Source organism: Manis pentadactyla, chromosome 7 (assembly GCF_030020395.1).
Source record: "Manis pentadactyla isolate mManPen7 chromosome 7, mManPen7.hap1, whole genome shotgun sequence".
In the NCBI taxonomy this organism is placed as follows: domain Eukaryota; kingdom Metazoa; phylum Chordata; class Mammalia; order Pholidota; family Manidae; genus Manis; species Manis pentadactyla.
The window spans coordinates 30339616-30355097 of NC_080025.1; the positions used below are offsets into that span (position 1 = coordinate 30339616).

Here is a 15482-nt window from a genome sequence, read left to right on the forward strand (position 1 = left end):
TCTGCTTTGTTTCAGATTTGACCATTTCTGTAGGTCTGTATTTTAGTGTTGCATTTTATTTCACCTTTTTTGTTTTTGCCATCTCCACTGTGCAGTAAAACCTATCCAGTGTTATTTCATTTTAAATATATATTTCTTTATTCTAGAATTTAGAGTTGACATTTTTATAACCTTTATTTCTCTGGTGAATTTCTTTTTTTTAATTTTAGTATCATTAATATAAAATTACATGAGCAACACTGTGATTACTAGATTCCCCCCATTATCAAGTCCCCCCCACATACCCCATTGCAGTCACTGTCCATCAGTGTAGTAACATGCTGTAGAATCATTACTTGTCTTCTCTGTGCTTTCCTGCCTTCCCTGTGCCCCCACCCTCTACATTATGTGTGCTAATTGTAATGCTCCTTTTTCCCCTTGTTTCCCTTATTATGCCCAAATTTTCTTTTATACTCTTTTTCAGATTTTAAATACCTGTTTTGAAACCTTTTTCTTTTTTTTTAGCTAGTTCTAAAATCCCAGATGATTTCAGGGTGAATTCTCTTTCTGATTTTTCTTATGATTATGGCTCACATGTTCCTCTGACTCTTAAGTCTAATATGATTAAATCATATACTGGCCGTATTCAATGTCACACTGCATAGTGTGTGACTTTTTTTCTCTAAAGACTTTTCATTCTTGTTCTAGTGTTGTGGGTCTCAGATCGGGCATGCCGGAGTGGGAGTAAGGAAACAGGTCCTCACAGAAAAGTAGATTATAAAAAGGGAGCCTTTATTTTAGCTGGCCGGTATCTGCCAAGGATCAAGCTCTCCAAGTGCAGCCCCGAGCCCCTGTTACAACATCCTTTTAAGCATTTTTACCGCATCCTGCTTAGTTTTTGCAACTTTTCCGCCTTCGCCTAAATTCAGCAAGCTATATTCCTTGTTCAGTGCTCGGGGGGCTTAAGCATCCTGTTTTTCCCACCTGCTTCAGGAAACGTGTGATACTGCTGGTCTCTAACAAAGCAATGTACAGAAGCAAAAATAACATGGAGTTAGTTGAACATCCTGTTTCTCATGGGATTTATATCTTTTCCTTTAGTTTCTCAGAAGTTGGTACATGACTAGGGTCTGGCACTAACTTTACAGAGAGCTTTGTGTCCTATTTTATGTCTGAAACTGCTTCAGCCTCTCACACTAGCCGACAATTAACGTGGTGGAACATTTCCAAACTCTACTCTCTTTAGTTTAGAGAGAGCCAAAATCTTCCCTTAGTTCAGTTTCTGCTAAGCTAATTGAGATCTCTTCTACACTTCTCAGCTCAGATGCAAGTAAAGAAATCACAGCTTGTATAATAACAGGGCCTCACTCTTTGCCTCCTCCTTTTGTGCCTCAATTTCTAGGTACTTTTGAAACGTTGGTCAGTAAGATTGGTTTTTTTATTGGAACATTAGTTAGTTATGCTGCCCTGCCTTGGAGAGTGCCTTCCGGGGAAAACCAATATAAATGCTAATTTCAGTAAATGCAGTTTTCTTCTTTCTGTGTTGGTTCCCTTCTTCTGTGTTTTCTTGCCTGCCTTTTGCAGTTGTAGTTTAGAACTTATTTTTCCAGAGTTTATATTTGTTACTGGTGAGAGGGTTAATCCAATGCAGCCTACTCTGCCATTACACCCCAGTTAATTTTGAAGAAGAAACTTTCCCTTTGGATTCATTTTGCTTTTTTTTTTTTTTACCTCTACCTTGCAAAATGAAGTCAAGAGAGCATGAAAAATGTTTTTGGTGACTTTCACCTTGATCCTAGTGACTGAGAATGTCATGTTTATTTTATAATAAGAAAAAAATATGAAAATGAGCATACTCTATTTGAGCCAGTGGAAACATTTTTGGATAACTGAGCCAAATGCTCATCTAACAATCTTATACATTCATATTGCAAACAAGCATTTGACACATGAACACAAATAAAAATAAATATTTGAAATATTTGGAAGGGGTACCTTTAACATGAATTATTCTAATAGATATATATATGTTTGTCTTTATATTTCAGTCTTTTTGCCACTGCCAAGGGTATATTGAAGGTTATCCAAAGTCTATGGTGACCATAAGCACATGTGCTGGACTCAGGTTGTAATATATAATTTTATGATTAAAAAATGGATATTTTTAGAATTGTCTTAAATTTTAGAAGTTATATTCAAGGAGGTGGCATTGATGCCGGGGTTCTTGTTCACGAAGCTGAAGAATGAGCTTCACAAACACTTAAGGTAGGGAGACAAAGGTACAGGCTTTTATTTAGAGATAAAGTGAAAGGACAGAGCTCCCGGCTCATGCCAGGAGGGAACAAGAGAGCCCATAGTGGTGCGTTGTCTAGGGGGTTTTATAGGCAGTTGAGGATTTTTCAAGAACATGAAAAAACTTAGGGGTGTGGACTTGCATCACCTGCCCTGTCCTCAAGGCGGGCTGGGTCATAGTCTGGTTGCTAGGGCTGACAGCGGGGTCACGGGTTATGCTGATACCCTTGCAGAACACTCAAACATTCCAGGCCAAGTTGCTCCTGGCCTTTTGACCTTTAACTGATCTCACTGAAGATGTCTATATTCTTAGGTATCTTTCCCTAGAGATTTAGTGTGCCCTTGACTTTGCATAATGCTTAACAGAGTTTCAGTGGGGACTTCTTTGCTCATCGTTACATTGCTCTGACTGTAAATAGTCTGCCCTGCTTTTCCCGGAGGCCTTCACCCTACTCTAACTACACCCACAGACCCTGTCTCATTCCCCCCTCGACAGATGGAGACCCTAGCTGCTGCTAGAGAAAGGGGGCAATGACCACTCTGGCTGCTTCATGCTGCAAAGGGGCACAGTAAAGGGTGCAGTTAGGTCTCCATCAGTGGTCAATTGAGAGGGCCTCAGAAGATGGGCACTTCTATTCCAGGTTCCATTTCTATTACTATTTGCAGTTTTGTGGCTTGTAGGCAAGATAGAACAAATTGTGTTATTAGGTTAAGTAGCAACATCTGGAGTTGGGTTTTCCATTCTGGAGGACAAACTTGATGAGATTAAGAATGCATGGTTGTATATGAGAACTAGAAATAGTAAAACTTTAATTGAAATGATAGGAGAAAACTAAAACATCTGGAAAATCATAGCCAGATATTTTGAAGAAGCTAGAATTCTGGATCTAGTGTATGTCCCAATGGCAGGTATTAGGATTTAGTATGGATAAGGCTGCATTATTGAAACAATACTTTTCTCTAAAATCACCCTCATTTTTATTAGAAGTAACCAGATTAAGAAAATAATTAAGACTTGGCTTTATTATTTGCATAAGTGCAGCAAGAAGAACAATTGATTACATAGGCTCTTTTAAATGTGCTTTGCTGGAACTTTTTGTAAGGAATTTCAGATTGAACTTTTAAAGGCCTCTGGAGGCCAGAAAGCCAAGCCAGACTTGCAATCAGGTTTTGCCTTCAGTACCTGTAGATTTGGGTGAATTCCTCTCTTCTTGAGGTTCCCATGATGTTCCTGAGGTTCCTGCACCTGCCAGGAAGTGACCTTCCTTACTCACCTGGTAAGGCTGCTGGGAACCCTATAAGCAAGGTACCAGGCCAGTTCTTCCAAGGGGCTTTGTTGGCTTTATAAAGTCAACCTTAGTTCCTTAAAGCTATTCATATCTGAGTTTATGCACATGTCTCTCAGGTATGACATTCCAGTCAAAGCCTTGGTAGTATAACCTGTGTTTTTAATTGGTCCTTTTACAAGGAAAGCAGGTTCTTATTGAACTTATGCAAACAAACATAAACATACTGCCATGAAATATAAAAGTACTGAAAGCTTTTTAAATTCTGGAGAGCTCAGATAGAGAGAAAGATAAATGTTTCAATTCTGCTTATAAAGATAGTCTTTTACTAAAACTGTTGTCAGCTTAAGAGAAAAAGCTTAAAACACTTTATGAGCAAACAACATTTGAAACAAAAAGCCACAAAATCATCTTCCTTAGTTTACTTAATCTTATGTAACCAATACCTGTTCTGCTGAAATCTAGTTCTTTACTTGCTTAGGAGTAATAAAACAGTGGCTATAAATGACAAAAGACTTAAATGACAATGGTTAAAGATCTGATGAGAGCTTACTGTAAGACAGTTCACATAAGGAAATTCGGATATTTCTGTAACACAAAACATTCAGTAACAAAGTTTAGCATCATTCCCTTTGACAGTGCTTTCCAGGAAATTAAGCAGGTAATTATATATCAGATAAATAAGCCAAATTAGCCAAATACTTTCTCCAATGAGAAAAAATTCCTCTGACATGTTCCAGGGGCCCTCTGGAAAATATCAGAGTTAACTAGAGGTAAAAGTACCATTTTGAATTTGATTTTGGGAAGTTGTCAGAAGAAAGTTTCTTTGGCACTTGCTTAAATAGGATTATAGGTTGCCATGAAGCAATACTTATCCATTTAACCAGAATGACAACAAAATACCTCAAAGGCAAATAAAGAAGGTTACACAGTTGTTAGCAAACTTTAGCTTTTAGTCCTTTTAATATTAAGATCTCATTTTCTTAAATACTCTGACAACTCGCTGAGACTTTAAGCATGAGAAACTGCTTTGATAAAACAATTAGAGAACTCTTTTGCAATCTTTCAACATTAAGAGTAGAAGACTAACAATTAAGAAAACTGTCTTTTTTTTTTTTTTTTTTTATAATAATTATTTTTTATTGAAGGGTAGTTGACACACAGTATTACATTACATGAGTTTCAAGTGTACAACACAGTGGTAGAACATTTATATACATAATTCTAGGTTCCAGCTATCACCCTGCCAGGCTGTTACAATATCTTGACTATATTCCTTATGCTATACATTACATCCCGGTTACTAATTTATTTTACCATTGGAAGTCTGTCCTTTTTTTTTTTTTTTTTTTTTTTTTGTGAGGGCATCTCTCATATTTATTGATCAAATGGTTGTTAACGACAATAAAATTCTGTATAGGGGAGTCAATGCTCAATGCACATTCATTATTCCACCCCAAGCCTAATTTTTGTCAGTCTCCAATCTTCTGAGGCATAACAAACAAGTTTTTACATGTAGAACAAATTCTTACATAATGAATAAGTTACATAGTGAACAGTACAAGGGCAGTCATCACAGAAACTTTCGGTTTTGCTCATGCATTATGAACTATAAACAGTCAGTTCAAATATGAATACTGATTTGGTTTTTATACTTGATTTATATGTGGATACCACATTTCTCTCTTTATTATTATTATTTTTAATAAAATGCTGAAGTGGTAGGTAGATACAAGATAAAGGTAGAAAACATAGTTTAGTGTTGTATGAGAGCACATGTAGATGATCAGGTGTGTGCCTGTAGACTATGTGTTAATCCCAGCTAGACCAGGGCAATAAAACATCCACGTATGCAGAAGATTTCTCTCAGAACGGGGGGGTGAGGTTCTAAGCCTCACCTCTGTTGACCCCCAATTTCTCTCCTGATGGCCCCCCTGCGACTGTGCCTGTCTTAGGTTGTTCCTCCCTTGAGGAATCTTACCCGTCTCTGGCTAACCAGTCATCTTCCGGGGCCATACAGGGAAATGTGAAGTTGGTAAGTGAGAGAGAAGCCTTATTGTTTGAAAAAGTTAGCTTTTTACTTCTTTGCATATTTATGCCCTGTGGCTTCTATGCCCAGCATTTGTCTTGAGGTATCTTTACCACTTGGAAGAATTATGATACTCGGTAAATTTGATATGAGGCACAAATTCTATTTAAGGGTTGTAATTAGGAAGGAAGAAGAAAAGCTATAGAAGTAGCAGGCGGAAGAAAACATGGGAAGATTGATTATTTCTTTGATATATCTTCTTGTAGAGTAACTTCAGCATGTATAGGTTTTAAGCTACTACTTAAATTGCACACACACATTAACATAATAGGAGTATAGTTACATAACCAAAGCATATCTGTAATTACCAGCCCTCTGCAGTGAAACCAAGAAAACCAGTTAGGCACCTTAGGCATTTGTGAAAACTTATCTATGATATGGTGGATATTGTCCAAATGAACTTGAACAGTCTGAGAGAAATCAGACAAATTAAAACAACCCATTCCTGGGGACTGTTCACATGCCATATGTTCTTTTAACAATAAATAGTTTGTAGTTGTAAGACTTTGGAGCGCTACAATTTGCACTTCTCCAAATTCTTGGTTGAGTTCCAACAGTATAGATCCAGTCCAATTTTGTTGTTTTACTGTATGCACAGGCCAGCTTAGATATCTCCTTCCTCATTCCCATGGCAGGTCCAGGAACTGGTGGGATGAGTGCATCTACAGCTGTAGCAGTGCGTGGATCTTTGTTGGGGTTTTTTGATGATCATCTTCTGGCATGAGTCTTCCAGAGGGTGCAGATGTTGGAAGTTCTTTTTCATATCGTATCTTAGTTCATTTTCGGGGTAGCCCAATTAGGCTTTGATCCTCTGTATAAACACAAACAGACCCTTTGCCTACACTTTTATATGCCCTTTATACCCTTGTGTAGAACTCGTTGGAGGTTACCACACAGGAACTGCCTTTTTTTTTTTTTTTCTATCACTAATCTACACTTACATGACGAATATTATGTTTACTAGGCTCTCCCCTATACCAGGTCTCCCCTATAAACCCCTTTACAGTCACTGTCCATCAGCATAGCAAAATGTTGTAGAATCACTACTTGCCTTCTCTGTGTTGTACAGCCCTCCCTTTTCTCCTACCCCCCCATGCATGTTAATCTTAATACCCCCCTACTTCTCCCCCCCTTATCCCTCCCTACCCACCCATCCTCCCCAGTCCCTTTCCCTTTGGTACCTGTTAGTCCATTCTTGAGTTCTGTGATTCTGCTGCTGTTTTGTTCCTTCAGTTTTTCCTTTGTTCTTATATTCCACAGATAAGTGAAATCATTTGGTATTTCTCTTTCTCCGCTTGGCTTGTTTCACTGAGCATAATACCCTCCAGCTCCATCCATGTTGCTGCAAATGATTGGATTTGCCCTTTTCTTATAGCTGAGTAGTATTCCATTGTGTATATGTACCACATCTTCTTTATCCATTCATCTATTGATGGACATTTAGGTTGCTTCCAATTCTTGGCTATTGTAAATAGTGCTGCAATAAACATAGGGGTGCATCTGTCTTTCTCAAACTTGATTGCTGCATTCTTAGGGTAAATTCCTAGGAGTGCAATTCCTGGGTCAAATGGTAAGTCTGTTTTGAGCATTTTGATGTACCTCCATACTGCTTTCCACAATGGTTGAACTAACTTACATTCCCACCAGCAGTGTAGGAGGGTTCCCCTTTCTCCACAGCCTCGCCAACATTTGTTGTTGTTTGTCTTTTGGATGGCAGCCATCCTTACTGGTGTGAGGTGATACCTCATTGTAGTTTTAATTTGCATTTCTCTGATAATTAGCGATGTGGAGCATCTTTTCATGTGTCTGTTGGCCATCTGTATTTCTTTTTTGGAGAACTGTCTGTTCAGTTCCTCTGCCCATTTTTTAATTGGGTTATTTGTTTTTTGTTTGTTGAGGCGTGAGAGCTCCTTATATATTCTGGACGTCAAGCCTTTATCGGATGTGTCATTTTCAAATATATTCTCCCATACTGTAGGTATCCTTCTTGTTCTATTGATGGTGTCTTTTGCTGTACAGAAGCTTTTCAGCTTAATATAGTCCCACTTACTCATTTTTGCTGTTGTTTTCCTTGCCCAGGGAGATATGTTCAAGAAGAGGTCACTCATGTTTATGTCTAAGAGGTTTTCGCCTATGTTTTCTTCCAGGAGTTTAATGGTTTCATGGCTTACATTCAGGTCTTTGATCCATTTTGAGTTTACTTTTGTATATGGGGTTAGACAATGGTCCAGTTTCATTCTCCTACATGTAGCTGTCCAGTTTTGCCAGCACCACCTGTTGAAGAGACTGTCATTTCGCCATTGTATGTCCATGGCTCCTTTATCAAATATTAATTGTCCATATATGTCTGGGTTAATGTCTGGATTCTCTAGTCTGTTCCATTGGTCTGTGGCTCTGCTCTTGTGCCAGTACCAAATTGTCTTGATTACTATGGCTTTATAGTAGAGCTTGAAGTTGGGGAGTGAGATCCCCCCTACTTTATTCTTCTTTCTCAGGATTGCTTTGGCTATTCGGGGTCTTTGGTGTTTCCATATGAATTTTTGAATTATTTGTTCCAGTTCATTGAAGAATGTTGCTGGTAGTTTCATAGGGATTGCATCAAATCTGTATATTGCTTTGGGCAGGATGGCCATTTTAACGATATTAATTCTTCCTAGCCACGAGCATGGGATGAGTTTCCATCTGTTAGTGTCCCCTTTAATTTCTCTTAAGAGTGACTTGTAGTTTTCAGAGTATAAGTCTTTCACTTCTTTGGTTAGGTTTATTCCTAGGTATTTTATTTTTTTTGATGCAATTGTGAATGGAGTTGTTTTCCTGATTTCTCTCTCTGTTGGTTCATTGTTAGTATATAGGAAAGCCACAGATTTCTGTGTGTTGATTTTGTATCCTGCAACTTTGCTGTATTCCGATATCAGTTCTAGTAGTTTTGGGGTGGAGTCTTTAGGGTTTTTTATGTACAGTATCATGTCATCTGCAAATAGTGACAGTTTAACTTCTTCTTTACCAATCTGGATTCCTTGTATTTCTTTATTTTGTCTGATTGCCGTGGCTAGGACCTCCAGTACTATGTTAAATAACAGTGGAGAGAGTGGGCATCCCTGTCTAGTTCCCGATCTCAGAGGAAATGCTTTCAGCTTCTCGCTGTTCAATATAATGTTGGCTGTGGGTTTATCATAGATGGCCTTTATTATGTTGAGGTACTTGCCCTCTATTCCCATTTTGCTGAGAGTTTTTAACATGAATGGATGTTGAACTTTGTCAAATGCTTTTTCAGCATCTATGGAGATGATCATGTGGTTTTTGTCTTTCTTTTTGTTGATGTGGTGGATGATGTTGATGGACTTTCGAATGTTGTACCATCCTTGCATCCCTGGGATGAATCCCACTTGGTCATGGTGTATGATCCTTTTGATGTATTTTTGAATTCGGTTTGCTAATATTTTGTTGAGTATTTTTGCATCTACGTTCATCAGGGATATTGGTCTGTAGTTTTCTTTTTTGGTGGGGTCTTTGCCTGGTTTTGGTATTAGGGTGATGTTAGCTTCATAGAATGAGTTTGGGAGTATCCCCTCCTCCTCTATTTTTTGGAAAACTTTAAGGAGAATGGGTATTATGTCTTCCCTGTATGTCTGATAAAATTCCGAGGTAAATCCATCTGGCCCGGGGGTTTTGTTCTTTGGTAGTTTTTTGATTACCTCTTCAATTTCGTTGCTGGTAATTGGTCTGTTTAGATTTTCTGTTTCTTCCTGGGTCAATCTTGGAAGGTTATATTTTTCTAGGAAGTTGTCCATTTCTCCTAGGTTTCCCAGCTTGTTAGCATATAGGTTTTCATAGTATTCTCCAATAATTCTTTGCATTTCCGTGGGGTCCGTCGTGATTTTTCCTTTCTCGAAGAAAACTGTCTTTTTAACTGAAAACAAAATTATAATTTTGCTGTGTACTTGATACCGAGACTCATTTGCTTTAATTTTATATAGCATGACCATATTAAATTCTTCCACAAACTTTCTACAACCTTTCTACATTTAGATTTCTCCCTCTAAATAAACAGCTGTACTTTAGAACAGTTACTTTCTTTTACTAAAAGACACATTCTTTAGCATGCAGAAGTGTTTTCCTTATTACTTTAAGTAGTTTTAATTAGAACTTAAAACCATTAGGTGCCTTAATTTTTAGTGAACACTGAGAAGCAGGCTATTATAAACTGTTACACTAGCATTCTTTAGATTGACAAATTTACGAATATTTTTGTAATTTCTGTAACCATGATCTTTACAGCACAATCTCTCACTAAGCACAAAGTATATCTTCTTAACTTAGCAAGTTAGGTTTTAGGTTACCACAAAGTTTCTCAGGCTGTAGGTAGGTATACACACTGTAACACACAATTGTTATTAAGAAGTTCACTTGCTACGTTAAGTTTACTCATTCTTAACAACTATGCTAGACTACTTACAAAACCTTTACTGAATATTAGACAAAGTCAAGCCTCTAAGCATTTTATTCTTGAAAGATTTAGCAGATAACATCAACTTAAATGACTTTAGGTAAACTTAGGCAGCTGATAACCATAAGGACATGTCCATTTCAGTTCCACTTAAATTAGCATAATGCTTAATATTTTCTATTAGAATTTTCTGGAGATTTTAGAATGCCCAATTTTCACAAGCGCTTGTCTTTAAATCAATTTTATTAATACCATCCAGAGGTAGAAAAATCTTTCATTTACACGCTTAGACACACAAACATACAGATTGAGACATAATGACTCATAATGACTACAGTTATCAACACTTTCCATAGAAGAACATATATACAGACAGATAAACTGATACAGAGATTTGAGTTACTGATATCTAATTGCCTTTCCTTTTAGCTTATTTGACTAAAAGTATCTCAGTTTTCAAGAATACACTCTACAGGTGAGCAGTTTATGTAACTGGGTTAAGGTTTAGATGGCCCCAGACTAACAGGGCCGATGAAGGCTCTGAACTGATAGGGACTGTGTGTCCAGGGGGCTGGAAATGAAATGCAAGCACAATTCTAGCTCCAGTCGTTTAAAGCCAGGCTGTATTGCAGAAGATACATTTCTTCTGTTTCAGGGAGTCTAGTTTAAAAACCTCTCCGTTTTTGAAGATAATGAACCCAATAAGTAGAATAGATTTCTACCAAATTATTTACACTAACTAGTTCCACATTATAGTCTATGGGACTTTTGACTATTTTCCTTCCTTACATTAAAATAAATTTAGCTGCGTAATTTTTTATTATATTGCATACTTCTCTCAGGAGCCAAGCCTCTCCATCAGAGAGTTTGTATTGAGGCCAGGCTTGTGTGCAGAAGATAAGACATTTCTTCTTTTTCAGGGTCTGGGGATCAAAATTGCTCCCAGTTCCTCAGAATGCATGCCAGAGGCGTGTCTGGCTTTAACTTTGAAGAGGATGCTCCCATCTGAAAGAGAGAAAGACGGGTGTCCAGCACCTGATCAGCTTTTCTCTCTGTGAGGGCATCCCCTCGCTTTGGAGCCTAGGTGACAGTGGTCAGTCACCCACTCTGCCGACCTACTGGAATTAACCACTCCTTACCAGTGTGGCTTGCACCTTGCCTTGATTCCCCTCTTGCCTTCCCACTAAGCAAGAGTCGCCTCGGAGCTCTGGATTTAGTGGGACCTTACCAGTGTGCTCCTACTTTACACCTTTGGGAGTTTCCTAGTTTTTTTCTGCACAAGCTTTCCTTGAGCGCTCCCTGCCTGTCTGATAAACGCAGGGACTGTGTGACTTCTTGCTGCCAGAGCCCTGATCTAAGTCACAAGCCTATCTTGCTTTCCCGGAGCTGCAGAAAAGGAAATGCTTAGCCCCAGGACGACTGCCTCTAAGGAAAGGAGGTCAACAGAATAGAGCTATTTACATGTTGGTCTCAGGTTTCAGCTTGATTACTTTACAGACAACATTTACATTACACAGGAGAAAGTGGTGCAGGCCTAAGAGGACTGCTTTGAATGGAGAGCAAGGGAACTTTTTGCTAAGGCCAGAAATAAAATTCAGGGGCCACCACAGACATTTATGGGGTAGGGCCTATACTCTCAAACACCAGTTTCTGCCACTGCCTGGAAATTATCTCGCCAGTCACCCACTATAACAAATCTGATCACTGAGACAAGAGGTCGGGGGTCATCTGCGACTCTCACATAAGCAGCAGCCTAGCTGGAGGTTCACTCAGCGCCATCGGATCAATCAGCAGAGCCGAGATCCAAGGACCACTGTCTACTAGTCCGGTCTGCCCTCAGAGCCTGCAGATTAGGAGAGGAAAGTAGGAAATCAGCTCAGCCACTCCCCGACATTCCCATCCGTCTGGAGGCGGGGGATCAAGGAGCGGCAGACACTGGGAAACCTTTCACCCGAGACTTAAGACTGGTAACCGACTCTAATCTTCTTTTAAGTAGCTAACGGGTGCCCAAACACATTTTTATGAGATAAAAAGTGCAGCATTTAGTTAGGAATAAGAGCGGAGCGTAGGTCTCCTACCTTGTGGTGGTGAGCATCAGGTTCCATGAAATTGATGAAGTTAGAAGGGAGTTAGGGATGCCCTCTGCCTCACTGAGGCCAGGGCGGCCTGAAGAAGCAGGCTGGAAGTCAGAGATAGAGAAAGAGACGCTCCTCACGGATACCCAGTTGGGCTGTCGGGGTCTTATTCCGGATACGCAGGCCTTTGAGAAGCCGCTAAAGTGTAGCCGCAGCCTAGACTCTCGCAGTTGCCCACGGCTTTCCTCAGTCCTTCGCATCCGAGGAGATGCCTCTGAAGGGGAATCCTGGCCTCCACTCAGGTGACTTTTCCAGCTCCCAAGGGAGACGGGGGATCCACTGAGGGAGACGCAGGGGAACCTGTCGCTTGAGACTTTGAGATTGGCAGCCAGGCTAGTCCCATGTAAGTGGCTGACAAGCACCTGATTTTGTGTGCCACAGATGGCTTCCTTCTATAAGGACAGTGAAAGAAAAGGCTTGAATGCTGATACTCACCTCCGAAGTTATCCCAGACGAGCCCCCAAAGATGATGCTGGGGTTCTTGTTCATGAAGGTGAAGAATGAGCTTCACAAACACTTAAGGTAGGAGAGCAAGGTACAGGCTTTTATTTAGAGATAAAGTGAAAGGACAGAGCTCCCGGCTCATGCCAGGAGGGAACAAGAGAGCCCATAGTGGCGCGTTGTCTAGGGGGTTTTATAGGCAGTTGAGGATTTTTCAAGAACATGAAAAAACTTAGGGGTGTGGACTTGCATCACCTACCCTGTCCTCAAGGTGGGCTGGGTCATAGTCTGGTTGCCAGGGCTGACAGCAGAGTCACAGGTTATGCTGATACCCTTGCAGAACACTCAAACATTCCAGGCCAAGTTGCTCCTGGCCTTTTGACCTTTAACTGATCTCACTGAAGATGTCTATATTCTTAGGTATTTTTTCCTAGAGAATTAGTGTGACCTTGACTTTGCATAATGCTTAACAGAGTTTCAGTGGGGACTTCTTTGCTCATCGTTACATTGCTCTGACTGTAAATAGTCCGCCCTGGTTTTCCTGGAGGCCTTCACCCTACTCTGACTATACCCACCATCCCTGTCTCAGCATGACTTATTATGGAAAACTGTTATTGAAAAAGCATAGTATGGAAATTTTTGTAATGTCTCCTACACTTATCTTGCATTAAGATTTTTGATGTATTTGGAGACCATGAAATGCTAAATGCTAGGCAAATGTCAAATCATTGGGCCACATTCTGTGCTACTCAGTAAGTTTGTGGATACTCAGTAACTTTTTCCTACTTTACCACCTAAGGCTAAGACTGAGAATTATCTACATACTACTTTAAAAACTATTTAAGTGACATCTTGTTGACTTTTAAAAAACCCATTATTTTATTTATTCGCTTCCTTTTTGGAATTTGTAGGGGCTTAATACAGTTTGAAAATACAAGTTATAGAATTGAGCCCTTGGAGCCTTCAACTGATTTTGAACATGTAATTTATCAAGTTAAATATAAGAACGCAGGCATTTCTTTATATACGGTGAAGGATGCTGAGTCAAGAGAAGTGCCCTATATACAAAGCATAGAGGTAAGTGTTTGAGTAAAATTATATGGTTATTACTATGCAGCAATATAAACAATGTATTTTTTTCTGATAAACAGATTATTTACATTAATATATATTATGGCTATTTAGCTACAGGTACTGGAAAGAAACTTCATAACTTACACTTGTAAGGCTTAAAACTAGTCATTCAATTTTTCAGAATTCCAAGCTGGCATTTTCCAGTGTTAGTGGCATTTTTTGTGATCTAGATCTTTAGTGGCTGCAGGTGCATTCCTTTCTGCATATCCTTATGTCAGAATTTTAATAATATATTGAGGATACATATCTAGGGTCCTGAGGAGAATTGCCAGTGTCACTTAAGGCAACTGCCTCAGGGGAGGCCAATACATTTTCCTCAATAAATTTAGGAATGGAGAGGCTGCTTCTACTTGCAAAGAAGACTCTTTGGAATTTAGGGATTCAGTGATCCAGCTTCACCAATCTTCCCATATGTTCCCGTTCTAATTTTCGTGATTGCCAATTAATGTCCTCACTTGAACAGTAGACACTATGCAAAATTGAAATTTAGTTTGTGTTGTAATTTATCCACTCACAAGAATGAGATTTTGGTTTTCAGCAATCACACATATCTGTAGGTATAGTAGTTAAGGGTCTTTTTCAGGGCAAACATTTCTCCAGAGAAAGATATCCAACAGGATGTATGTGTACATATGTGTACACACACACAAACACACTGAGAGAGAAACAGAGAGAGAGAGAATCTTTAGGGTAGGCTGTCAGCTGGAGACTCAGGGAAGAGTTGCCTTCAAGACCAAAGGCAGTTTGCTGGCAGGATTCCTTCTTGCTCAAGAGGTAGTCTTTGTTCTAGTAAGACCTTCAACTAATTAGATGAGGTGTGCCCATTATGAAGGATAATCTGCTTTACTCAAAGTCCACCAATTTAAATGTTTATCTTACCCAAAATCCCCTTCACAGAAACATCCAGAATAGTGCTTGACCCCAAATCTGGGCATGGTGGCCCAGTCAAGTTGACAGATAAAATGAACCATCATAACAGGGTTATAAAATTTATTCCTATGTTCTTCTAGAAGTTTATTGTTTAATTTCTTACACTTTAAAATATGATCCATTTAAGTTAACTTTTATATGGAGTGAGGTAGTGAACAAAACTCAGTTTTCATATGGGTATAATTTTCCCAATACCATTTGCTGAAAAGAGTATTTCTTTAGTTCCCAGAATTTTCATGGCCCTTTTTTTCAAAGATCAGTTGACCACAAATGTTTGGGATTATATTCCATTGCACTGGCAATTATAGTCCATTGATCTTTATGTCTAGTCTCATGCCAGAACCACATTTTTTTTCATTACTGTAATTTTGAAGTAAGTTTTGGAATTAATATGGGTACATCCTTCAATAATGTCTTGTTTTAAAGTTGTTTTTTTTTTTTTGGCTATTCTTGGTACTTTGCATTTCTAAATGGATTTTTAAATTATTTTCAGTTCCCTTTAAAAGTCAACTAGGATTGCACTGATTCTGTAGATTAACCAGGGAAACATTGCTGTTGAACAATATTAACTTTTCCTATCCATGAACATTGAATAGCTTTCATTTTAGATTTTCTTTAATATTTTTTTTGCAATGTTTTGTATAGTTGTCTCTAAGGCATCAACACAAGTTCTTTTGTTAAATATATTTCTATGAATTTTATTATTTAAATGCTATTATGCATTTAATTTTTATTTCAAATTTGGGTTT

The 15482-nt window shown here is 38.8% G+C and overlaps 1 protein-coding gene across 1 annotated transcript in view; it reads left to right on the forward strand.

The window, feature by feature from the left end:
* Nucleotides 1–1991: 1991 nt before the first annotated feature.
* Nucleotides 1992–15482, forward strand: part of LOC118908281 (disintegrin and metalloproteinase domain-containing protein 2) — a 72819-nt gene continuing 59328 nt past the window's right edge. Inside the window, 2 exon segments of the mRNA XM_057504956.1 lie at nt 1992–2104; nt 13581–13746. Coding sequence (XP_057360939.1) covers nt 2007–2104; nt 13581–13746 — 264 coding nt within the window. The 5' untranslated portion in view covers nt 1992–2006.